Source organism: Mustela nivalis (assembly GCF_964662115.1).
Source record: "Mustela nivalis genome assembly, chromosome: 17".
NCBI lineage: Eukaryota > Metazoa > Chordata > Mammalia > Carnivora > Mustelidae > Mustela > Mustela nivalis.
This window is the reverse complement of record NC_139036.1, coordinates 17,318,833-17,343,229: the sequence shown is the minus strand read 5'-3', so window position 1 is coordinate 17,343,229 and position 24,397 is coordinate 17,318,833. Positions and strand designations below refer to the sequence as shown.

The 24,397-nt window shown below is 53.8% G+C and overlaps 1 protein-coding gene across 10 annotated transcripts in view; it reads left to right on the top strand.

Moving 5' to 3' along the window:
- Positions 1–24,397, top strand: part of SGSM2 (small G protein signaling modulator 2) — a 36,348-nt gene that overhangs the window by 9,981 nt on the left and 1,970 nt on the right. For 2 of the 10 annotated variants that reach the window (XM_082707045.1, XM_082707043.1), the window contains exons 3-22: positions 8,985–9,177; positions 9,460–9,621; positions 9,910–9,977; positions 10,076–10,221; positions 10,545–10,679; positions 11,222–11,346; positions 11,711–11,778; positions 11,983–12,143; positions 12,272–12,398; positions 13,975–14,109; positions 17,823–17,973; positions 18,750–18,814; positions 18,903–19,048; positions 19,550–19,678; positions 19,901–20,083; positions 21,808–22,194; positions 22,445–22,569; positions 22,999–23,081; positions 23,295–23,404; positions 23,839–23,935. In XM_082707045.1, coding sequence (XP_082563171.1) covers positions 8,985–9,177; positions 9,460–9,621; positions 9,910–9,977; positions 10,076–10,221; positions 10,545–10,679; positions 11,222–11,346; positions 11,711–11,778; positions 11,983–12,143; positions 12,272–12,398; positions 13,975–14,109; positions 17,823–17,973; positions 18,750–18,814; positions 18,903–19,048; positions 19,550–19,678; positions 19,901–20,083; positions 21,808–22,194; positions 22,445–22,569; positions 22,999–23,081; positions 23,295–23,404; positions 23,839–23,935 — 2,796 coding nt within the window. Of the gene's footprint in view, positions 1–7,138; positions 7,336–8,984; positions 9,178–9,459; positions 9,622–9,909; positions 9,978–10,075; positions 10,222–10,544; positions 10,680–11,221; positions 11,347–11,710; positions 11,779–11,982; positions 12,144–12,271; positions 12,399–13,974; positions 14,110–17,822; positions 17,974–18,749; positions 18,815–18,902; positions 19,049–19,549; positions 19,679–19,900; positions 20,084–21,807; positions 22,195–22,444; positions 22,570–22,998; positions 23,082–23,294; positions 23,405–23,838; positions 23,936–24,397 lie in introns of all 10 variants that reach the window. The other 8 variants (XM_082707049.1, XM_082707047.1, XM_082707048.1 and 5 more) reach the window with 6 other exon arrangements.

The window sequence follows — 24,397 nt, the reverse complement described above, 5'->3', positions numbered from 1 at the left end:
ATAGGTGAAGGGGATTAAGATCACACTAATCGTGGTGATGAGCACTTACTAATGGAACTATTAAATTGTTAGGGTGTACATCTGAAACTAATGTAACACTGCACATTAATTACATTGGAATTAAAAACAGAAAGTGAGGGGCCCCTGGGTGGATCAGTCATTAAGTGTCTACCTTCTGCTCGGGTTGTGATCCCAGGGTCCTGGGATCTAGCCCCACTTCGGGCTCGCCGCTTGCCGGGAATCCTGCCTCTTCTCTCCCTCTCCCACTCTTGCTTGTGTTCCCTCTCTTGCTATGTCTCTCTCTGTCAAATAAATAAATTTTTTTAAAAGATTTTATTTATTTATTTGACAGAGAGAAATCACAAGTAGACTGAGAGGCAGGCAGAGAGAGAGAGGGAAGCAGGCTCCCCGCTGAGCAGAGAGCCCGATGCGGGACTCGATCCCAGGACCCTGAAATCACGACCCGAGCCGAAGGCAGCGGCTTAACCCACTGAGCCACTCAGGCGCCCCAATAAATTTATTTTTTAAAAGGAAACTAGAGGGGCGCCTGGGTGGCTCAGTGGGTTAAGCCACTGCCTTCGGCTCGGGTCATGATCTCAGGGTCCTGGGATCAGGTCCCGCATCGGGCTCTCTGCTCGGCGGGGAGCCTGCTTCCTCCTCTCTCTCTCTGCCTGCCTCTCTGCCTCCTTGTGATCTCTCTCTGTCAAATAAATAAATAAAATCTTAAAAAAAAAAAAAAAACGGAAACTAGAGGCGCCTGGATGGCTTGGTGGGTTAAAGCCTCTGCCTTTGGCTCAGGTCATGATCTCAGGGTCCTGCAATCGAGCCCCGAGTCAGGCTTTCTGCTCAGCGGGGAACCTGCTTCCTCCTCTCTCTCTGCCTGCCTCTCTGCCTACTTGTGATCTCTGTCGAATAAATAAATAAAATCTTAATAAAATAAAATAAAATAAAAATGAAACTAATCCCTTATCATATATATGGTTTGCAATATTTTTTTTAAAAAGGAAAAAAATTTTACTAATTTTGTAGGTGCACTCAAGTTATTATATACATCTTTTTTTTTTTTTTTTTAAGATTTTATTTATTTGAGAGAGAGAGAGCATGAGATGGGGAAAGGTCAGAGGGAGAAGCAGACTCTGCCTAGCAGGCAGACCGATACAGGACTCGATCCTGGGATTCCAGGATCATGACCTGAGCCGAAGGCAGTCGCCCAACCAACTGAGCCACCCAGGCACCCCTATTATATACATCTTTTAAAAAGAGTCTTTTACAGATATGTATTGAAATAGTCATAGATAAAAATATATGATATCTAAAATTTACTTCAGGATGATCTGGGGATAAGTGAAAAAGTGGTTAGAGATGGTATAGCTGAAACAAGATGGGTCATGACTTGACCATTGCTTGGATTAGATGATAGGTACATGGTGTTCATTCTGTCATTCTTTTTACTTGGTATATATTTGGTATTTTCCATAATGAAGTTAAAAAAAAAAAAGGGTCGCCTGGGTGGCTCAGTGGTTAAGGGTCTGCCTTCGGCTGCTGATCCCACGGTTCTGGGGTCAAGCCCTGCATTGGGCTCCCTATGCAGGGAACCTGCTTCTCCTTCTCCCACTCCTCCTGCTTATGTTCCCTCTCTTGCTGTGTCTCTGTCAAATAAATATATAAAATCCTTAAAAAGATTAAAATAAATAAAAGGAGGAGGAAGAGATATAACGAGTAACGACAACTCTCCTGAGAAATTTTTCATAAAGGGGAGCATCTAAATGGCTCAATACCTGAATGGGGATATAGGACCAAGGGTGGTGGGTTTTGTTTTTTGTTTTGGGGATTTTTTTTTTTTTTTGAGTCGGAGAAGCTACAGAATATTTATGTGCAAATGGGGAGAACCTAATAGGGAAACATTAAAGATACAGGGAAGGGAAGTGATGTTTGCTGGAATCATGTCCTTGAGAGGTGAAAGGGGCTAAAACCCAGTATGTTGGTAGACAGAGTACTGTAGAGAACAGCACAGCCAGACCATCTGTAGGGACAGGAGAGAAGGCAGGGGTTGGGCCTGAGGTGTGGGGAAGAAAGGCACCAATGTGAATGATACCTTCAGGGTACTTGAGAAGTAATAAAGGAGACTTTTGTACCTCTGCATAGCCTGTTGCTTGTAGTCACTCAAAACCTATTGAGATGGGACCTGTTCACTTCCCTCACTGCAGCTGAAGCTCAGAGAGATTTAGCGGTTTGCACAAAGTCAAATAGCTAGTAGGAATCCCTATCCCTCTTGCTCCAAAGCCAGTGCTACCCAGGGATGGGTCTGCCCGTGTGGCCTACCTAGGAGAGAGCCTTGAGGTTGGGGCATTGAGTTGCAGTTGGCCCCTGTGGAGACATGGCTGGTTCATGTCACCAAGCAGTGGACTCGTGGTATTCAGGGATACTCTGGGAGACAGTGGATCCCTTGCTGAGCTGAGCGAGGCCAGCTCTGGCCTGCTTCCCTGCAAAGCCACGGTGAGTGCTGTACTCGCAGATTCTGCCCTACGTCTCCATCAGGGCAAAGAAGATAGGTATATGTGGTAGGAATTTCATTTTCCTCACCTGCCGGGTTCTGGACTATCAGGGCCGTGCTTTCTCCTCACAAAAACCTGAATGGGAGCGTTGCTTTCTTGTCTTAGGGCACTGAACAGGGCCGAGTGCCCCAGAAAGCTGAAGTAGTCAGCGTCACTAGTGCCGGCTGAGAGAAAGTATACTCTAGTTACCATAAAAATGCTCATTCCAGGTGAAAGTAGCTGTTACAGATCAACGGGTGGAAATAGCCAGCCGGGGAAGTGGGGAGGAGAGAGATAGATGATGCCTGCCCTCTCCCCTTTGCCCTTCCCACTTCATCTGCTACATTCAAAATACTGATTTCTCCCCTTAAAAAAAGGCTGCCCATCCCACCTGTTCCTTTATCTCCAGGGAGGGTGCTATTCTTTTGGCAGTCTTGATTCCACCATCCAAGCCATTCAGCTTTTATTATTTATTTATTTATTTATTTACTTACTTACTTATTTATTTTGCCATTCAGCTTTTAAATATTCTGCTCTAGGGGCACCTGGCTGTCTCAGTGGAGTGTGCGTCTCTCGATCTCGGGGTCATGAGTTTGAGCCCCATGTGCACCATAGAGCTTACTTTAAAAATATTTTTTAGAGGCGCCTGGGTAACTCAATGAGTTAAGCCTCTGCCTTCAGCTCAGGTTATGATCTCAGGGTCCTGGGATCGAGCCCCGCATTGGGTTCTCTGCTTAGCAGAGAGCCTGTTTCCCCCTCTTTCTCTCTGCATGCCTCTCTGCCTACTTGTGGTCTCTCTCTCTCTGTGTCAAATAAAATAAATAAAATCTTTAAATAAATATATAAAATATTTTTTAATGGGCACCTGGGTGGCTCAGTTGGTTAAGTATCTACCTTCAGCTTGGGTCATGATCCCAGGATCCTGGGATCGAGTCCCGTGTCCAGCTCCCTACTCATCAGGGACTCTGCCCCAACCCCTGCTCATGCTCATGTGCGTGCTCGCTCTCTCTCAAATAAATAAGATATTTAAAAAATTTTACTAATAAAATTTTAAAAATAAAATTCTGCTCGTGTCCTCAAAAACTCCAGGATCCAAACCAGCCACCTGTGGCTGACTGCTCCACTCAGCACCATCCTCACTTGGGTTCTCTATGGAGACTACAACCAAACGCCCCCATTGCACAGATGGCAGCCAGCAGAGGTGGGGGAGCAGAAATTACTTGCCGCACCTGCTCTTTCCATTACCAGCCCTTCGTGGCTCAGAGCCTTGGGCTTAGCCTTCACGTCAGACTGTGCTAGCTCTGGATGCAGTGTCCCTACATCTCAACCAACTGGCCTGGTTCTCTGAAGGACATTCAGTGGATCCCCCAATTACCAGGCCCCTTGGCTACTAAGCACAGTTTTAAACATAGGTATGTATGTGAGAGCCAGGGTTGTTGCTGAGGTTCCCTGGGCTGATTGAGGATCCTTCTCAACCACTGCTGCCTGTCCTGGGCAGCCATAGTTTTAGGCCATTCTTCTGGCCCCTTGAGCTACCTCAGCTTGTCTTACCTGCTGAATGGTTTTTCTGGTCTGTGGCTAAGCTCAGTAGAGCCCATGTGCTCTTGGGAGGGTGGGGAACCAAGCCAGTTAGGAGGGATTACTGAGGGACCTGGTGAAGGACTGGATGCCCATGGACAGACCCAGCCTTTTTGGGTTTTGTGAGTTTTGGTTCACCTCCAGGCTAGAGAAAGTATCTCGCATCATCTCATTATAGAATCATGGGATCTGGGTTGGAATGGTCACCTGTTTAATTATTATGATTAGTATTCTGATTGGGTAATATGTTACCTGGTTCAAAAATCAAAAGTGTACAAAAAGTGTACAGTGTAAAGTTTACTCCTTTACCTGGCTCCGTTCACCCACTTTTCCTCCACTTATCCATTTGCACATTGGTAACCGCTACCACTTTTTGTTTCTTATGCATCCTTCCAGAATTTTTTATCCTAGTAATAGAAATTATATTCTTTGTTTCCCGTACACACACACTTTTTGTAACAAAAAAGTATGCAGTCATACTTCTTGCTTTAGGGGGCACTTCACTGTTAGTTCCTAGAAAACACCCTTACTCATTTTCAGAGCTGTAGAATAATCCGTTGTATGAATATACCATATTTACTTAACCCATTCCCGTTGATGGACACGAGGATAGTTTCCAGTCTCTTGCTGTTGTAACTAAGTAATCTTGCAGTGATATCTGTAGACTAGATTCTCAAAAGAGGGGTTACCAGGTCCGAGGTTATTTGTGCTACTGAGAGAGAGTGCCACACTGCCTGCAGAGGAGCAGGAAAGGGAAAGTCAGCCCTCCACACGGCAAGGTCTGAGAAGATTCAGTTACTTCCTGGGTCCCTTCCATCTCTGTATACCAATGTCTCCTCTTCTAAATTGGATTCCTTGGAATGGTTAAATCAGTGTGTAAGGATTTGTGGGAGGGAGTCCTAGAGGAGTCTCTTAGCACTTGTGGTCTTCATCCCATTTAGCATTTTTTTTTTTTTTTTTTTTTTAAAGATTTTATTTATTTATTTGACAGAGAGAGATCACAAGTAGGCAGAGAGGCAGGCAGAGAGAGAGAGAGGAGGAAGCAGGCTCCCTGCTGAGCAGAGAGCCCGATGCGGGACTCGATCCCAGGACCCTGAGATCATGACCCGAGCCGAAGGCAGCGGCTTAACCCACTGAGCCACCCAGGCGCCCCCCATTTAGCATTATTTAAGCCCCATAACTTAATAGACGTTATTGGAACATCAGAGACTGGTGAGGGAAAGTTCCAGGGCTAGTCATGGCCTGTAATTCCCAGCTTTTCCCTGCGAAGATGATGCCAGACCTTTTGGGAGAGATGTCCACAGCAAGGCTTATAGTTCTTGTTGTTCCCCGAGGCTGTTTGTCAGTGGGATGGAATAACAGAGCAGAGAGGGTTCCGTGGGCTCAGCTGGCACCATGGCTCCAAAGTTCTACTGGAAGACCAACGTGAGGAGAGAGAGGGTTGTGCTTATGGAACCACGTCTGTTTGTGTGTTTTGATTTATTCACCCAAACCTTTCCACTCCAACCAATGACCAAAAATAGTATTGATTTGTGTTACTTAGTATATATTTGTCCCATATGACATAAGCTAGATGATGTCAGGGATGTCTCATCCCTCTTCTGGTGGACCCAGAGTGGCTATAGGTAGTACAAGGACCCAGTGGAGCTGGGGGTCTCGAGCCTTCACTTAGAAGGAGAATGGGTTGGGCTGACTAGGTGCTTAAGCCACGATAGGCATCTCCTCCCACAGCCTTCCACCCTGGGGAGGGGTCATGGTGGCAGTGTGGGGCAGAAAGTGGAATAAGGTGCTGGAGTTCTGCTTGGTGCTCTGGGCCTTCAGTCAGGAAAGGCAAAGCATGGGCATCTGGATGGCTTCTCCCAGGAAAGGGTGTTTGATAGTCTGTGAGAGGCCCTCCCTGAGCAGCGAGGGCAGCAGGAGAATTGGACCTCATTGCTGCTGGTTCTGCAACTAAGTTCTGAGTGGTGTTCACTGTACACTGTGGGGCAGGGAGAGTCTTTGTACTTGCACCTCTGAGTTTCGACCCGTGGAACTGTCTGTGGTTCAGCTCAACCCAAAAGTATTAGAGCAGGGATTCTAAAGCTTTTGGGGGTCAAGTACCCCTTTTAGAAGCTAAAAATCATGGATACTTTATCTGGAAAAATACTCACATAAACATGCTGGAGCACACCAGTGATTTTGTAGGCATTATTTGGGGGTCTTTGGAAGGCACAGAAGCTCACCCACAAACCCTCTTAGGATAGTAGTTCTCAATTATCATTAGTGTTATTGTTATTACTATTGTGCCTACATGCTGCACGCAATAATTTTCATTGCATGTGCTGACATCGGTGGAGGGTGGGCAGACAGCCCTGTGGGGATGGGGAAGGACAAGTGCAGTTTGAACAGTCAGTGGCCAAGGAGCACATGGCTGGGTTAAGAATACCTGGCATAGGGACACCTGGGTGGCTCAGTTGGTTAGGCTGCTGCCTTTGGCTCAGGTCATGATCCCAGCATCCTGGGATCGAGTCCCACATCGGGCTCCTTGCTCGGCAGGGAGCCTGCTTCTCCCTCTGCCTCTGCCTGCCACTCTGTCTGCCTGTGCTCGCTCTCTCTCTCTCTGACAAATAAATCTTAAAAAAAAAAAAAAAAGAATACCTGGCATAGAGGGTCATTTACGTTGCTTGGAAGGTAGAGAGTTGCGAGGGATTTCTCCTTCCCCAGACATTTCCTGGCACCTTGCCTGCATTCCGTAGAAGGAACTTAGGGGATATGCCATGAGTAGGAGGGTACTGGGCATGATGTCTGGGTTTCTCTTGATATTCTCTACTTGCAGTATTTGCCTCTGCTCACCCCGGAGAACCCTAATACCTGTGCCCAGAGGCTTCCTGAGAGTGTGGGTGTGGCCCAGCGGGTGGAAGCACTACTACCTGCAGTCCCGGCGCCCCATCCTCGCTGCATTTGCAGTCTCCTGGGGAAGGTGGGAAGGCTAATGACTCATTATGCCAGCAGTTAGTCACATTACTGAGGCGCGTGATTCCCTCTAGGACTGGTGCCACCTGCTGCCACTCTGGTCACGTTCAGTGCTGCTTCTCTGCCCCTGAAACGGGGAGTGCAACCCCAGGAAATGGTCACCACTTTCCTATCAGTGCTGCAACCCCAGGATCAAGAGACCGGGTCTCACTCACCTGTGCACAGGGCCACACAGGACCTCCAGGGACCAAGGGGACAGCCATGGAGTAGAGTATGTGGACACTTAAGGAGAGAGTCTCCCACATGCCCCATATACACGTGGTATGTGTAGGTATATCCATCTGTATACACATGTGCACACACATGTGTGAACGTGCTGGGAGGGAAAGGCTGTGCCTTGTAAAATAAAGTCCTCTGGGACCTGAGCAGGGAAGAGCCCCAGAGGAAGCTCCTAGGAGAGGGAGGGTCATGCCTTATTTCCCCTGGGTTCGACCTACAGGTCGGTCCCCAGGACTCTTTCCAACCTCTTGACTTCAATACAAGAGAAGGTCAGACAACTCATAGGACAGCAGTGACTGCCTGTCAGTACTGAAAATGAGAACAAAAACCAGATGAGAACCTGGGATCAGTGGTTATTTCCCAAGGCCAGGGTTCATATTCTAATGACCCTAGGCACAGTCAAGCTGATGGGACCTTAATTCCCCTTTTCCTGAGAGAACAGCATCTCCACCTACCTCTGGGCAGCCTGTGATTCCCTCTCTCCTCTTCCTGCCAGGGAGAGTCTTGCAAAAACCCAGTCCTTGGAGGTTAACCATGGAACAGGATCTCGCTAAAAAGGGTTGAGGACTCAGGCACCCGACAAGGACAGAGTACCTCCTGTGTGCCAGACTCGTGCAAGGACTTTACTCAGTTCATCCTGTGTGACATTTCATGCCCCATTTCATAGGTGAAAACAGGCTCAGAGTTTTCCCCCACATTTCCCAGGGTTGGTGAGTGGCCATGTGCTAAGCTCCAGACCCTGTTCTGACTCCCACCTCCGTCATAGCACTGTTGTCAGTCCGTATAGAAAGAACACCTGTGTGACATGAGGGGACCCCTCTTTCTTCTACCTATGGGGCCCCCCAACACACCTGGAAGAAGTGAAAGGGCCTGGGCCAGGGTTTAGGATCCTGGGTCGTGGTTCTGGCTCTGCCACTGCATGACTATGATCAACTCCCTTCCTCTTTCTGGGCTTTTCCCTCCTCATAATAGGTGAGCACCCCCCATTCATACTAATATTTTTAGACTCTGCACATGCCTGGGGCAACTCCCCACTCTTTCCCCCCAAGTCCTTCTTTCCTTCCTGCAGGATCCAGATGGGGGTAATAAACTAGCCCCTAAAAACATGAATGAGTAAAGGGAAATCCTGCCAGCATGGGAAATAGAAATCTCTCGCTCTCGGCTGCAGGGCTCATCAATAATTCAGGAGCCATTGTTGGGTGTGATCTCTGCCGTGGCCTCATCAATATTTCACCTCCTTCCCAGAGCCCTGTTCCTTAGCAACCACATCATCCATGCTTTCCAGGAGGGCTGCCAGGCTGTGTGCTCCCTGCAGTCCCTGTCCTGTCCGGACTGTCCATGCTTGACCTTGTGGGCGGGGGAGGAGCCACTGGAACTGGCAGCTTTGGTCCTCACAGTCCTGGGGGAGTGCTGCACACAGGAGGCATGAGGCATGTACATACCAGGCAAGGGACAGGGAGAGTGATGTTATGGCATGTCAGTCCCTGAAGGTCCACCCTGGGCAGGGACGGAGAGACAGGGAGGGGAATTTCGGAAGGAGGTCAGGGCATATGGTCCTGGCCTGCCCCCTCCCTCATCCCAGCATGGGTCAGGGCCTGCCCGTACTCCGTACTCCACTCTCCCTTTCCCCCTTGCACCCAGGCTCAGATGCTGGTTTTCTCTGCGGCTCAGGTGCAGTGGAGGCTTGCCTCCTTCATCAGCTGAGACGGCGTGCTGCTGGCTTCCTGCGCAGTGATAAGATGGCCGCCCTGTTCACCAAGGTGGGGAAGACGTGCCCGGTGGCTGGGGAAATTTGCCACAAGGTACAGGAGCTACAGCAACAAGTGGAGAGCAGGTGAGCCCTGGGCTGGCTCCTCCCATCACGCCCCTCTGCTCCTTGCACTTGGCATTTGCTGCTTCCCAGGCTGGATTCCTGGGCTCATTTTTGGCAGGATCCCTGGGGTGAGAGACCAGTCTCAGGGTGGGGGTTGGCTCCTTTTGGACACAAGCCCCCATGTCAACTCCTCATCTTCGTTACCCCTCTGGGTTCTTGGGGCACCAAACTCTGCTCCTAGCGCTGCCTGTCTGGGGCTTCCCCCCAGACCCTCCATTTCTGAAACCTACGATCTCTTTGCAGGAAACCCTCAGCAGGCAACCAGGATGCCCTGCGGAGACAGGGCTCTGCCGGCGGGAAGGCCCCAGCACTCAGCCTGCAGGCTTTAAAGCACATATGGGTGCGCACAGCACTCATCGAGAAAGTGCTGGACAGGGTCATGCAGTACCTTGTAGAGAACTGCAGGTGACTGCCCCATCCCCCAGGCAGCCCCCCCCTGGGGCCCACCTCCGGAGCAGTCCTTCAGCCCGATCCTTCAGCATGCATGATTGTCCCTAGCAGTGTCTAGGCATGCCCCATCTTCCCCTCTCGCATCCGGAAAGCATAGACCACACTGTGCTCCCCACAGAGCTCAGTCCTTGTGGACTCATTTCTTATTAGTGACTCCCATGAAAGGGTCTTTGTGGGGATGAACATACTTGGTCGGCTTGACTGTCCTGGAATGAGCCCCCTGTCTGTCTCTCCCCCTGGCAGCAAGTACTACGAGAAGGAGGCGTTACTATCAGATCCTGTGTTTGGCCCCATCTTGGCCTCTCTTCTAGGTGAGCCTGAGAGCAGAGAAGCCTGTGCTGGGCCGGTGGGGACTGAGGGGCAGGTGCTGAAGGGGCTGTATCCGAGCTAACTGTCCCTGTCTCCACAGTGGGACCCTGTGCCTTGGAGTACACCAAGCTCAAGACGGCTGATCACTACTGGACTGACCCGTCCGCGGATGAGCTGGTCCAGAGGCATCGTATCCGGGGTCCCCCTAATCGCCAGGACTCCCCTGCAAAGCGCCCAGCCCTTGGAGTAGGTATCCCTCTACCCACCCCTTATACTTATCCAGGCTATGCCCATGGCCCTGTAGGAAAGGGCGGCTTGACCTCCGTGTTCCTTGCAGACATAGGCTGAACCTTAGAGATGCATCAAGGTCATGGCTACCGCAGGAGAGGAGAGCCTTTTATCCCTGCTGGCACTCACATAAACGCCAGGAGCACACCAGTGGCTCGTGGCTGGAGGGTGGCCGAGAGCAGACCCGGGACAGAATGGACCCCTGGGTCAGCTAGAGAGGCCTTGTGTTGTCTGAGGCAGATATCCTGGGGCTGCGGGCTGAGCTGTACCTTCCTGTTTAGATCCGGAAGCGGCATTCGAGTGGCAGCGCAGCAGAGGACAGGTTGGCTGCCTGTGCTCGTGAGTACGTGGAGTCCCTGCACCAGAATTCAAGGACACGGCTTCTCTACGGCAAGAACAACGTGCTGGTGCAGCCGGTAAGAAAACTGAATGCCCTCTTCTCCCTCTTCAGAAAGGCCCAGGACTGGAACCTTCCAGTAACATGTGTCCCCTTCCTCAGGGGCTTGACTATAGAGAAGTAAGTGGGACCCCCCCACCGCTCCCCCTTACTTTGCCCTCATATGCCCTGTGTCCAACATTGAGCTGGCAGCAGCCGACTCTGTTAGTTGGCATCTGCACTGCTAACTGAGAAGCAGGCTGTCCAAAGATGGGAATGGCAGCCTGATGGCAGGGTGAACTCCTAGCTTGGGTAAGGCTGGCCCAGGACATACCTGGTATTTAGGAGGCTGACAGAACAGAGAACAGAGCCTGTAGCCCCAGGCCAGCCAGGAAGAGGAGGGACCCACATCTGCATGCAGCTCATGTTCTCCCCTCCCTCCTCCTAGCCTCCATTCCAGGGTCCTGGGACTGTGCTAACTCGGGCTCCCCAGCTCCCCCCTGGAGCTTAGGTCTCAGAGGCCTCTCCTGGGAGTCTTAGCACCTTGTCACCTCTTCCTTCTGCTGTGTTTCCTCCCGACAGAAGGAGGACATGGAGGCCGTCCCTGGCTACCTCTCCCTGCACCAGGCTGCAGAGAGCCTAACTCTGAAGTGGACCCCCAACCAGCTCATGAACGGGACTCTGGGGGACTCCGAGCTGGAGAAAAGGTGGGGGCTCTGGGACTCCAGGCAGGGGGGTGCACAGACTCCGCTTGCTCCAGGAGGCAGGCCTCACTCCTATCCTGATGCCAAGAATTGCAGGAATAGGCTGCCTAGAGAGAGTCCCAAGCTCTCTAAGATCAAGCCAGGCCTGGGCATGAAGAGGTTGGCCTGAGCCAAGCTCGAGGCAGCTGAGACTGCTAGGCTCTGTGCCATGACAGCACAGGCCCAGATGGACATGCCTGGGCGAGGTCACTTCTCGGCCACAGTCCTCCTGTCTTCAGGGTCATTTCACAGGTTTTGGCGGTGGGAAATGAAGAAAGTGGGATGACGGGTCTCGCGACACAGTGACATCGATCTGGTTGCTTTCCAGCGTTTACTGGGACTATGCCCTGGTTGTTCCCTTCAGTCAGATCGTCTGCATCCACTGCCACCAGCAAAGTGAGCCTCCCTTGTCCTGGGCACAGGGTTGAGGACAGAGAGAGACAGCCCCTTCCCGGCCACATGCTGTACAGGGCCCATTGGGTGTCCTGGCCTCCTCCTGTCATGCCCATGAGTCCGGTCGGGAGGCCTGGCTGACTGGGTTGTGGTGGTGACCATGGGGTCTCGGAAGCCCAGCCTCACCCGTGCATGTATACCCCACAGAGAGCGGCGGCACGCTCGTGCTGGTGAGCCAGGATGGCATCCAGAGGCCCCCGCTGCACTTCCCACAGGGAGGCCACCTGCTTTCCTTTCTGTCCTGCCTGGAGAATGGCCTGCTGCCCCGAGGACAGCTAGAGCCCCCGCTCTGGACCCAGCAGGGGAAGGTACCTCAGGGCTCGGGATGTGCACTTCCTTCCTTTCTGCACTGGAGTTCTTAGCGACTCCCTCGGGCAGGACCAGGGATCAGACGCTGCCCTGCACAGGCCGACCCCCACCACCCTTTCCTCCACAGGGGAAAGTGTTCCCCAAGCTACGGAAACGCAGCAGCATGCGGACCATGGATGTGGAGGAGATGGGCACCGGGCGGGCCACAGACTACGTGTTCCGCATCATTTACCCCGGCCACAGGCATGAGCACAGTGAGTTTCTCAACCTTCATCCATGGAGGAAGAGAGAAAGACGCTCAGGGAGGTGGGGGAGTGCCCTGTCACCCAGGAGGGGTGGCAGGCAGGGTCTTCTCACTGACCAGGCCTCTCACCAGACCTTGCCCTGCAGATCAATCCTCTGAGAAGCTGCCTCTCTTCTACCTGGCTGTCTTCCCCCACCTTGTCACCCCAAGATACTTGCCTCAGCCAATATTGTACAGTTTTCTCTTAGCCTTTCCTGCCCTGGCCTGAGGGGGGGAAAAAAAGTGGTGAGACTAGAAAGGGAAGGTGGAGAACTCCATTCTTCCAGGGCTCACCGCCCGCCTGCCACAAGGCATCCTGGGTGTAGAATCAGTGCTTCCTTTGGGATGGCACAAGTTGTTCCTGATTCCCCCAGAGCCAGAGCCCTCCTCGGACCAGCTACTGGTCAGAGGAGCTTTAGCTGGAGTAAGGGTGCAACTGAAGGTGAAACTTGGAGCTGATCAGGGATCCTTGGTGACTGGGGTCCGAGAGATGGCTTGGCACGCGTGGGTCCTGCTCCACCTGGACACACACCTCTGGGCCCACGGGGCCTGTCTACGTATCTGCCAACATCAGCGTTCCCTTTCTGGTGTGAGTGCTGCTGCTCCCTGTAGGTTTCTCTGGGCCAGACTCCGAGTCTTGAGGATAAGCTCAGGGAATTTATGAGCACAGAGCATTTTTTGCCAACTGGGCCACCTGTCCCTAAATTTCCTAACTTGGGCCAATAAGTTGTCAGCAAGTTGTTTCTGCATTAGCAGACAGATGACCCAGACAGCAAACACATAGCCGTAGCCCAGATAGCCCCAACAGGCCTGATGGGCATGAGCCATGGGGGGCCATTGGACCCCCCCTCCCAGAGGTGCTTAACTAGGAGCCACACCTTATGTCAGAACGTGTTTGCAAACCTGCCATTTAATCTTGGGCTGCTGCTCAGCTGAGATGACCCACGTACCCTCTTTAAGCCTTGGCATCTCTTAGTTCTGGTCACTTTGCTTTAAGGACTGTGTCCCCAGAGGGCAAGCCAGGGCACCCAGGAACTGAAACCCAATGGAGTCACTCGGGCTCCTCGTATGCAGCTCTGGGCAAACCTTGACGAAGTTTGGATTTACAGTGTCAGGAGGGGGATTTGGGGTAATCTGCAGATTTGGTTCAGCCTGACCATGACGTGAGCTGGAGATCGATCAGGATCCATCTGCCAGCAGTTGTGCCAGCTCTGGCCAGGGCTGGGGAACTCATGAGCTGCCTGCCTGTCCCCACTGGTCCCTGTCTTTCACTCCCTTTGCTCCCCCGTCAGTTCTCCGTCTTCTGTTCTTCCTAGACAGGGCCTCCTTCCACGGAGCTCTGGAGCTGCCACCTTGCCCTCACTCTCTTCCACACTGTCCCCAGTAAATAATTCAGAGAGCTCTCGGTCCCCCAGCCCATTCTCAGCGCCAGCAGGTTCAAGGCGACCCAGACTCTCTGGCCCCCTGCCTGCAAGGAGGGAGTCTGGTGCCTCCCGCCAGGACTGGGTGCTCATGCCTCTGCCTCTCTCGCTGTTCTCTTTGAGCAGTCACTATTAACTACCACCACCTAGCGGCCAGCCGCGCGGCCTCGGTGGACGATGATGAGGAAGAGGAGGATAAACTGCACGCGATGCTCTCAATGATCTGCTCGCGGAACCTCACAGCTCCCAATCCGATGAAAGGTTTTTATCCCTCCCCCGCCCCGCCCCCTGGCCCACCTGCCACCCTCCGCAGGGGCTCGGCCGACAGTGTTGGCGTTATGGGACTGGGGTGGTCCCCCAGCAGGAGGCAGGTCAGGGAGGGTGGAAAGAGGAGCTGTCAAGAAGAGGGGATGGTACAAAGAGCAGGGGGCTCAGGGCTCCCCATAGAGTCTGTAAGGGAGAGGGCTTCATGCCCGAGAGGGAGGATCCTCTGATAGGAAGATCAGACCATCTGGTTGCCTCTCAGGAACCCAGAATGTCTTTCCAAGCACTGTACCTTGGGGTCATGCTGGCAAACCTGAGGCAGTGTCTCTTTCTTTCTCCCTTACTGGCTGGGAAGACTGGCCTCCTGGCCCTGTACCTCTGACTTGTGACTTAACAGAAACAGGATAGAGGTACAGGCCCCTCCCCAGCAGGGGTGAGGGCTCGACAGCTCACCTGAATGAGTCCCTAGCTCAAGCGAGGGTTTGGAGCCACAGCTGAAGGGGACCCAGGGGTAAACCCAGTGAGGCTGTTGGCTCCAGCAGGTACTGCCTGGTGCTTCAGTATACAATCTAGAAATAAACGTGCCAGAGATCTAAGACAGGTGTTTCCCACCCTCCCAAACCTCAGAGCCACAGATCACAGATGAGGTCCCTTCATTGTAAACAACCCAGCACAGTGCCCAGAGCTCCTTGGCATTGGTTCCTCTGTCCACCACCCATCTTTCTTAGCACACAGATAGGTCAGTAGAGAAGGAGAAACCCACTCTTTACAGAGTGACTTGGCCAGGTAACCTAGGAAGTTGAGGCCAGGATGCTCAGGGAAAACCGGTTATGAAAGGGTTGGGGCCTGCTTTCTTGGAGTTTAAGGGAACTTCTCCATCCCCACCCATTCCTGTGCCATAGAATTAATTTCTTCTCCCCTTTTCCTGACCCTACAGAGGGTATCTAAGAATATGTGACATGCCCTTTATGCTTCCACAAACTTCTGCCAAACAGCCCAGTTCCTTAGCCCAGACACCAAATCAGCAATGAGCTACCCGCCCCCAACCTCCACTCCCTGGGAAACTAAGTCTGTGGCCTAGAACCCACCTAGCACACCCTCAGCACAGCCCTAGCAGCTGCCCCCTATCTGCCACATGCCTGCCCTTGTGCCCTGCCTCCCTTGTAGCCCTCCTGGACAGGTCCCCCCCGGGTAGGAGTGCAAGGGAGCCTCACTTCTGATATTGTCTGCACACAGCTCGCCATCTGGTTCCTTGCAAACCTGGGCTCAGGGCTGCTTATTTACAGGCTAAGGTATTTGGAGCAGTGTAGGAAGGCTGAGTCAGGAAGGACAGGAAGGGCTGGAGGCTTGGGGGGGGGTGTCCCACAGAGCCCCTGTCTTGGCAGACTTGGCGTTAGGAAGCCTAACCCTGACCAGTCTTAGGGCCGAGGCTTCCAGGGTCAGAGAAGCCTCCATGCCTATGGAGCCCAGAGGCCTCAGGCCTCGTCTGGGCTTTCTCTTGGGGGAAATCGGGAACCAGACCAACCCAGTATACAGGCCCTGGGCCCCCAGTACTTGGGAGGGGAGAGGAGGCAGGAGAGGAGAATTGGCAGGTGGTTGGGGTTGTGATGGGAGCTCCTACCCCTGCCCCAGTCCGTAATGACAACACTGTCGAGTCCGTTCTACTAGCCGTTGCTTTTCAGGCCTGCCACATGCTTGACTTGTGCATGTGAATCAAGGGACGGGTGTCCAGACTCTCCTCCCCTTCCCCCCACCTCTCCTCCTCCTCCTGCTTCCTCCCCACAGAGCAGAGATGCTGTTCACTCTAATTCTGCTCCAGGCCAGGCACCTTTCACTCGGAGTCTTAGGGGCTGTGGGGTTCAACCATCCTGATCGTTTTTGCTTCATACTTTCCTCATGCTCAGAGGAGAGAGTCAGAGTCAAAGCTGGCCCAGCAGATCCCCCAATCCCCCCCATGTCCAGCCTGCTGCCCCTCACCCAGTCACTCCAGAGCTCCAGCTGTCTGCACTGGGTTAATTCAGAGATGCAGTGTTCAATGCTGGCTGGTTCAGCTCCTTCCTGGAGAATTAAGGTGAAGAGCATTGACCCAGGAGTCTTGCCTTGGTTGGGCCCTACTTTTGGGGCATGAGCTTGTTTCCCTATGTGCCCACCGTTCATCCTCTGCACCTGTCGCGCCCCCACCCTCACCCCCGCCTGCCCGCCTGTTGCCTGCTGCCTGCCTGGCTGGGCCTGTTCCCACCCTCCCTCTCATGACTGGCCTTTCTCTTGCCTGTTGCAAGGGCAGGAGCTGGGCTCCTGCCCCACCGAACCTGCATTTGTCCCTTCCCTCTTCTTCCCAGTTTTGGGCATGGCTTGCAACTCCTCACTCCCAGAGCCGCAGCCCTTTCCACACTGAGTATGTTCCCTTAATTTGCCTCCTGGTGGAGCTGAAGGGCCAGGTAGCTACAAAAATCCCAGCTGTGCGTCTGAGAAGAGAGCCTCAGGCCAAGACAGGGCATCTCCTGAGGGGATTGGAGGGGGCTTGGCTCTGCCCTCCCCACCAAGGCTCACTCTGACAATAATCGGGCCTAGGTCTGCTCCAGACTCCTAGCAGGCCAGGGCCCAGGCTGTGATTCATATGAAAAAGTACTGCTTGAAAAAAGTTTCTTTGTACTTCGACTTACAGCTGTCTTTCCTTCTTCTTCCCTCTTCTGTGCTATCCCGTTCTCTCCTGGCTTCATCTCCTGGTCCTTACGCTTTCTGCCCTCACTTTGCTTCGTCTTTGTGACTCACAGAGTCCCCTGCAGGCGGTGTTCTGCCCCACTTGGGCCCTAGAAACTCTCAAGGGTCTTGAGTTCTGACTCAGACCAGCTGGGCTGACTGAAAGGCTCCATCTGCTGGTGGCATAGATGTGTCCACGGAGCCATCTTCTGAGGCTGCACTGGGCACGTTCTTCTGGGTGGTGGAACTAGGTGCCCAGCCACCGCCCCACAATGGCCTGACAGCTGGGACTTTGCCCTTCCTGCCAGCTCACCTGTGTGTGTGGAGGAGGCTGCCATGCTCAGTGCAGTCTGGCTGGGCAAGGCTGGAGAACTCAGGGGGAACCTGTGTGAGTTGGCAGCAAGGGCACCTAGCTGGCTGGGGGAACACTGCTCCTCCTTAACCTGTGACAGGTTCTAGAACCCTCAGAGGGGTAAGGTCTGGCGACTGGGACGAGTGGCTCAGGGATCCTCAGGAGCTCTGATCAGTGGAGACTCCTGATGTGGAAAGGTTCCAAGGCTTGCCACATTCCTGGCACCTTCCTGCCCAGCTCAGAGTTTGTCCAGGACGACCAGGCTGAATCGTCGAGGGCAAAGCCAGCTGGCAGCGTTTTAAAGAGCTTAGGCTTTGCTCCTTTTTTTTTTTTTTTTTTTGCTCCTCCCTCTAGAAAAACAAATGTTTTTTTCCATCGCCAATAGCAAGATGGCGAGAACAGACACAAGTATCCACAACTCAGACCAAGTATTTTATCACATGCAGAAAGACTAGGCGGAGGGTGGGAAGCATCAGGCACCCTCTCTCTCCACCATTTCCATCTCCGGGCTCTGGATTAGGCAGGTGCCACCTTGGTGGTTTTCTACCAATGGGTGACTTCATGCTGCAGCTCTGGGCACAGAGGTGGGCATGCTATAGGGTACTAGTGGGGAGGGAGGCCCGCCAGGCCCTGACCATGGCCCCCTTCCTGTCCTCAGATGCTGGTGACATGATCGAAATGCAGGGCTTCGGGCCCAGCCTGCCAACCTGGCACCTGGAGTCCCTGTGCATCCAGGGCTCCTGTCTCTTCTGCTCCACCCGCAGCTCCCCATATGCCACTCCCAGCCACTGCAGCTGTGTCCCCGACCGGTGAGTGGGCCCTGTGGCTGGGTCTGCCTGCGTGCATTCTGCCCTTAGTGGCTGTGTCACTTGTCTGACAGGGTGGCCTCAGGCTGGACAGACGGTTCAATTTCCCTTCTGCTACCTATGTAGCTTTGACGTGTTACTGAGTCACTGTGAGCCTCTACGTCTCTGAGCCTCTGTTTCCTCATCTGTAAAATGGGAATAATAGAACCTCCCTTCTAAGGTACTTGTGAGGACCAAATGAGGTGTGTGACTCAGTGCCCAGAGCTGTGCCCCACACATAGTAGGTACTCAGCATGCAGGTGCTCTCCTTCCCAATGTGTACAGGGACTCTGCCATCAGGCTGTGCATCTGAGGGCGCACATCAGATATCTGGGCACTGCCAGGGTATATGGATGGCATTTGTGTGAGGGCCACACGCCAGCCCCTGATGCTTTCACAGGCTGTTCTCTTCTACCTGTTAACTTCATTTTTTGCCTGTGACTCCTCATGACCCTGAGATGGTTCTCTATTTTCACCTGAGGAAACCAAGATTCACTAACATGAAGTGAAGTTAGTTGCTCAAAATCTCTTGGGTGGTTGGGGGCCAGGCTAGGTCCCCAGTAGCTCCATCTAGGGTGACTGACAGACCCAGGGAGGCCACAGATGTGCTACTGGGCAGCTGGTCCTACTCCTCATACCACCCGAGCACCTTACCTGCCCCGAGGCCAGAATGTCCTCTCTCAACCTCCTCCCACCAGAGGGGCCAGTGCCCTCCCCTCTGAGCCAGGTTATTTCCACAGGTTGCCCCTCAGGCTGCTGTGTGAGAGCATGAAGAGGCAGATCGTGTCTCGGGCCTTCTATGGCTGTGAGTGTAGGGTGAGGTGGGGCCAAGAGCAGGGAGAGCTGGGGGAGGCACCATTGTCATGGGTCCTGGCTACCTCTGCCCCCCACAGGGCTGGCCTACTGCCGCCACCTGTCCACGGTACGGACCCATCTGTCAGCGCTGGTGCATCACAACATCATCCCTCCCACCCGGCCCCCGGGGGCCTCAGGGGGCCTCACCAAGGATGTGTGGAGCAAATATCAGAAGGATGAAAAGGTGCACACACTGAGGAGCCAGGGCCAGAGGCTGGGTCAAAGGGCTGGGGGTGGGGGGCAGGCAAAAGCAACAGCGAGTATGGGGCAGGCTGCCCTGGGAGTAGCTCTCATTGACCGGATGGGCATTCAAGTAAAATGTAATAGAGGTTGGGACTGAGAGCCTTGGGGTGGCCCAGGTCATGGTGGAATCTCAGACAGCTGGGTCTGTGGGCTTCTGTGGGAAGGGGGATGGACGGATCCTAGTCTGCTTCCACATTATTCTGAAACCTCGGGCAAATCTCTGTTGCCTGTCCTGGAAGGAAAGGAGGTTGAACTGGATCTTATCCAGCTGTGATCTGGGGCAGGGAGGACATGCCCGCCCCAAAGCAGGGCTGGCCTGGGCTTCAGTGGCATGACAGAATCACTGTCCCCAGCCCCCCATGGGAGGAATGGAGGCAGGGTTACCCCGTGGGGCTGTAGTGACCACGGGGGCTCTACGGTCTTTCCTTCCCGGGTGCCTCAGAACTACAAGGAGCTGGAGCTGCTCCGGCAGGTTTACTATGGGGGCGTGGAGCACGAAATCCGTAAGGACGTCTGGCCCTTTCTGCTTGGCCACTACAAGTTTGGCATGAGCAAGAAAGAGATGGAGCAGGTAAGGGGAGCCCACTCCCATGGGGTAGAGAGATGGGGAGCTGGGCCAAGGGGCCCCAGGGAGGGGCCTCTCAAGCCTGGCCCCTTCCCAGCTGGAAAGAAATATGGCAGAGGAAGGTGTTAGCAGAGTAGCCCTGCTGTCTTCACCGCTAGGCCCAATCCTGGTCTCCAGCTGTCCTGGGGCGCTCCCCCACCTCCGTGGTCGTGGTGTGCTCTCGGACAGGTGGACTCAGCTGTGGCAGCAAGGTACAAGAGGGTGCTGGCCGAGTGGAAGGCCTGCGAGGCGGCGGTGAGGCAGCGCGAGCGGGAGGCCCAGCCAGCCACGCTCACCAAGTTCTCCTCAGGCAGCAGCATCGACAGCCACGTTCAGCGCCTCGTCCACCGAGATTCCACCATCAGCAATGACGTGAGCCTGATGGGACCTGGGGGAGCTGGGGGCAGGGGCCGCTGGCGTTCTATAGGATTAAGGTGGAGTCCTGAGCACCAGCCTGAACTCTAGGAGTCACTGGGAGAATGGCTTAATGTGTCTTGTGTGTCATTTTCTTCTGCTGAAAAGCCAGCTGACGGTCCCCCTGCCGCCCACTTCTCTGAGTGTCGCAGGAATAAAATGAGATAGTGCACTGTGTTCTGTTTTAATGGACAAACGGGGAAAAAAGCTTGGGTCAGGATTTAGGGAAGTCCTCCTTCCTTGTAGAGAGATCTTTCAAAGCTAGAAACAGGCAGCCCAGGGTTGGAGACCCAGGTCCATGGCCAGTGAGATGAGTAACTCCTTTTCTCTGGGGCTTCGTGTCCGCCTCTTAGCTCTGCTGTCCTCTGACTGTGGAGGTTTCACCAAGAGCTGTTGATCAGAGACCAGGACAGAGGGCTCCCATCGGCATCTACTGGCAAGACTATCCCCCCAACCCCACCATCCACCATGGTGTCCTCTGTTCCCTATAGAACTTACGGTGCAAAGCTAGTTCAGAGCTTACGTAGTTCTCCTGGCCTCACCCTAGCCTTTAGATGAACAGCGAGTTCCACACTATGGCTCCTGGGCCAAACCAGAAACAATAAGAAATTCCTATTCTTTGACTAACTTATGCTTTTTCCCTTTAAATTGTCTCTCTAGATAATGTCTAGTCTTGTTACTTTACTAAATCCTTGCACTAACGGAGAACTGAAGCTGGAACAAGACTTAAAGAAATATAACCACCAAGAGAATTCTTTGCACTCCTTTCTTTGTGCCTTATTCTTACTCCCCTGTTCGTGAGCGTGCTCCCTCTCTCTGCCTTTGGGTTCTGTGCCTTCCCGGGTCTGTACTGGTGCCCCCGCTGCTTAGCCCATGAGCAGGAATAGCTTTCCTTGCTGACACTGACACAGGGCTCTGTGCTGCCTTTCCTGATTCTAACCCAATGCCTTACGCTTGTTGCCAGAGAGAAAACTCCTTTTAGCGTCCCTTTCCCTACATAGTCCAAATAGAAAATCTGTATACATATAGTCTGTATATGTCTCTTTTCTTTTTCATAGGACTTGTCCATAGTGGCAGACTGTTAGAAATCTAGAACAGGTTATCTTTCACTTCTTTAAGCCCCCCTCCTAAGCTTGTGTGAAGCTCCCATAACTGATTAGGCTAGAGAAGATTCCTGTCTTGTTCTGCTAAATGTCCAATTCTGAACATAGGAAGAACCTGTTTTCCTCACACCTCCAGCCTGCTGCCCTCTGGGCTGCCCCAGCAGCCAAACCAAGGCTGGGGGTAGCCTTCATTCGTGCGCAGCTCTCCGGACCCGAGGCCGCCTTGTGACTTAGGTGTTTGGAGATCTACACGTGGCTCACGTTGGCCATCCAGTGTCTGAGCCTCCAGTTCCCCTTCCTTGTGGCCACTACAGGAAGTCCTGGCATGCTTCCCACCTTTTCTCAGGCCCCAGAGAGAGGCCCAGGAGGGGGACTAGATAGGGCTAAATATGTCTTTCCGCTTGCCTGGAGCCTGATCGCTTTCCAGCTGGTTGCCTGGGTCAGAAGGGGAGGCTCGGCAAGCCGGGTGGAGGTGCATTGTGGAGGCCAGGACAAGGCCCGGTTCAGACCCCAGGAAAGAGACTTAGGGAAGGGGCTGGAGTAGGGGTATGAGCCCCACCATCTCTTCACCACCACCAGGTATTTCTCTCTGTGGATGACCTGGAGCCCCCACAGCCCCCAGGCACTGAAGACTGCAGACCGGAGCCTGCGCAGGAGCTAGGAGCAGGGCCCCCGGGCACTGCCGTGGTGGGACAGCAACAGTCCGTGGAGTTTGACTCTCCGGACTCAGGACTGCCATCCTCTCGCAATTACTCCGTGGCCTCGGGCATCCAGTCAAGCATAGACGAGACGCAGAGCATGGGCTTCGAAGAGGAGGATGGCGGTGGGGAGGAAGACTCCAGCAGGCTGGGCCCAGCAGCCGGTGCTTTCCTGGAGCCCCCAGATGCCAGCCAGCAGAAGGCCTCACAGGCTAGCGAGCCAGAGGCAGGGGAGGAGCTGGCAGCCGTGTGTGCTGCTGCCTACACTGTATGTGGATGTTCCCCAGACACTGTTCACAGCCAGCCCCAGAGGCCCTCCTGACCCTGACCCTGAGGCTTGGGGACAGGGGCTGGTGGGTGGCAGGTGGGGGCACCCTGACCGCCACATAGGGGGTACTAAGCCCATCCCTCGACATCCCCTGAGGGCTCTGTCCTCAGAGTCCCGGGGTTTCTGCATTCTGCTATCTAGGGGTCCTTGCCAGCCCTCACTCACTCCTGAGGCACCCCCGCTCTTTCAGATAGAATTACTGGATACTATGGCCTTAAATCTGCACCGCATTGACAAGGATGTGCAGCGCTGTGACCGCAATTACTGGTACTTCACGCCCCCCAACCTGGAGAGGCTCAGAGACGTCATGTGCAGGTGCTACACGGGGGAGGTCAAGGTGGGGAGGGGAAGATGGTTAGGTCTGGCAGGTGCCCTGCTCCTCTCCCTTGCGCTGAATCATAATTGATGCTCTCTGCCTCTGCTCTCTGCGTTCCCTGCCATGCTCCCCGCTCCACCCCTTTCTTTGTCTGAGGTCTGTCAATTCACAGCTTCAGCCAGACTCCTCCAGGAAACCTAGCTGATTGCCTCCTAACTGCCCCAGCCAGTTCACCATCTCTTTGCCTGAGCCCCCAAGGGCCTCAAGGACAGAAACCGTGGGCTCTCGACCATGGTCGTCCCAGTGTTTCAGGGTCGTAGAAAGACCGACTTCTGGGTAGCAGGCTGCTCTAGGGACCAGCTCCCCAGGGATCCCCACAGGGTAGAGGACAGCACACCCCCATGGTGACCATACCCTTGGCTTTTCAGCTACGTGTGGGAGCACCTGGATGTGGGCTATGTGCAGGGAATGTGTGACCTGCTTGCACCGCTCCTGGTCGTCTTGGACAACGGTGAGGGACCGAGCTGGGGTGGGGGGCAGGTAGAGCACATTCCCAGTGCTGTTGGGATTGGGCTGATGCCAGCCAGAGAGAGGAAAAGAAGACTGCTAGGTCTGGAAGGGCGGGGGTGTAAGCCAGCCCTGTCCTCTGGGCCACAGGACACCCTCTGTGAAGTGAGGCATGGGGGTCCTCTGCCTTGCCAGCCTCATTCCCATCTCCCCTCAGATCAGCTGGCCTACAGCTGTTTCAGCCACCACATGAAGCGGATGAGCCAGAACTTCCCCAATGGGGGTGCCATGGACACCCACTTTGCCAACATGCGCTCCCTCATCCAGGTGAGGTCAGCAGCTGCCCGTGGGCTGGGTACCAGGCACCGCTGGGCTCATCTGTCACCCACAGGGAGGCCAGGGAGTGTTCTCAACATGTCCTTTCCACATAAGCTCAGTATCTTTCATTCAAAAACCATTGTTTCAGCATTACAAATTGAGGGGCAATGTCAGCATGTAAATATGGCGCTCCTGAAAATTGTGGTGAGCGGTGTGGTTGACAGTGAATTGAACACCCAGAAAGTGGTACAGTTCCACAAGGAGCACCTCCCTGAGAGCCGGCTGGGGCAGCAGAGCGCAGCCTCCACCTCAGGAGACTGGAGGGGCTCTCCCCAGGGAGTGCGCTGCTGGTGGCAGGTGGAGGGGCCTGCTGGGTGGGTGATGGTGGCCCCCAGAGAGGTGATGGCGGCTCAGTCCTACTCCCTTTTCTTTACTTCTGCAAGATCCTGGACTCAGAGCTGTTTGAGTTGATGCACCAGAATGGAGACTACACCCACTTTTACTTCTGTTACCGCTGGTTCTTGCTGGATTTTAAGAGAGGTACGAGGTGTGGGTGGGATGGTGGGGCTGGGCTCAGGGCGGTGGGAAACCCTCTCCCCCAGAGTCAGTGGCTGCTAACCCTCCCTGCACTTAAGAACCACCTGGGGAGCTGGTTGGAGATGCCAGCGCCTCGGCCTCACCTGGCCCCAGCCTGAGAAAGCCTGGCTGCTTGGGCATCCACAGTTTTAAAAGCTCCTTCAGTGATTCCAAAGTGCTGCCAACAGTCACCTTCAGCCAGCGGTTCTGGGGGCTGTTTTCCAGCCAAGTTTCTCAAGCAGCAAGGCCCATCCAAGTAGAGCTGCTCTGGGTGACAAGTGTCCAAGAAGTCCATCCCTGAGGAGAAGAGCCAGGGCATGACCTTGGCCCTGGAACCCTCCTCTTGGACTAGGTTCTGTGTAGTGGGGAGACTCCCAGGACTTGGGTCCCTGGAGCTCTGTCTCTACCTTTGGCTCCATTTGGGCC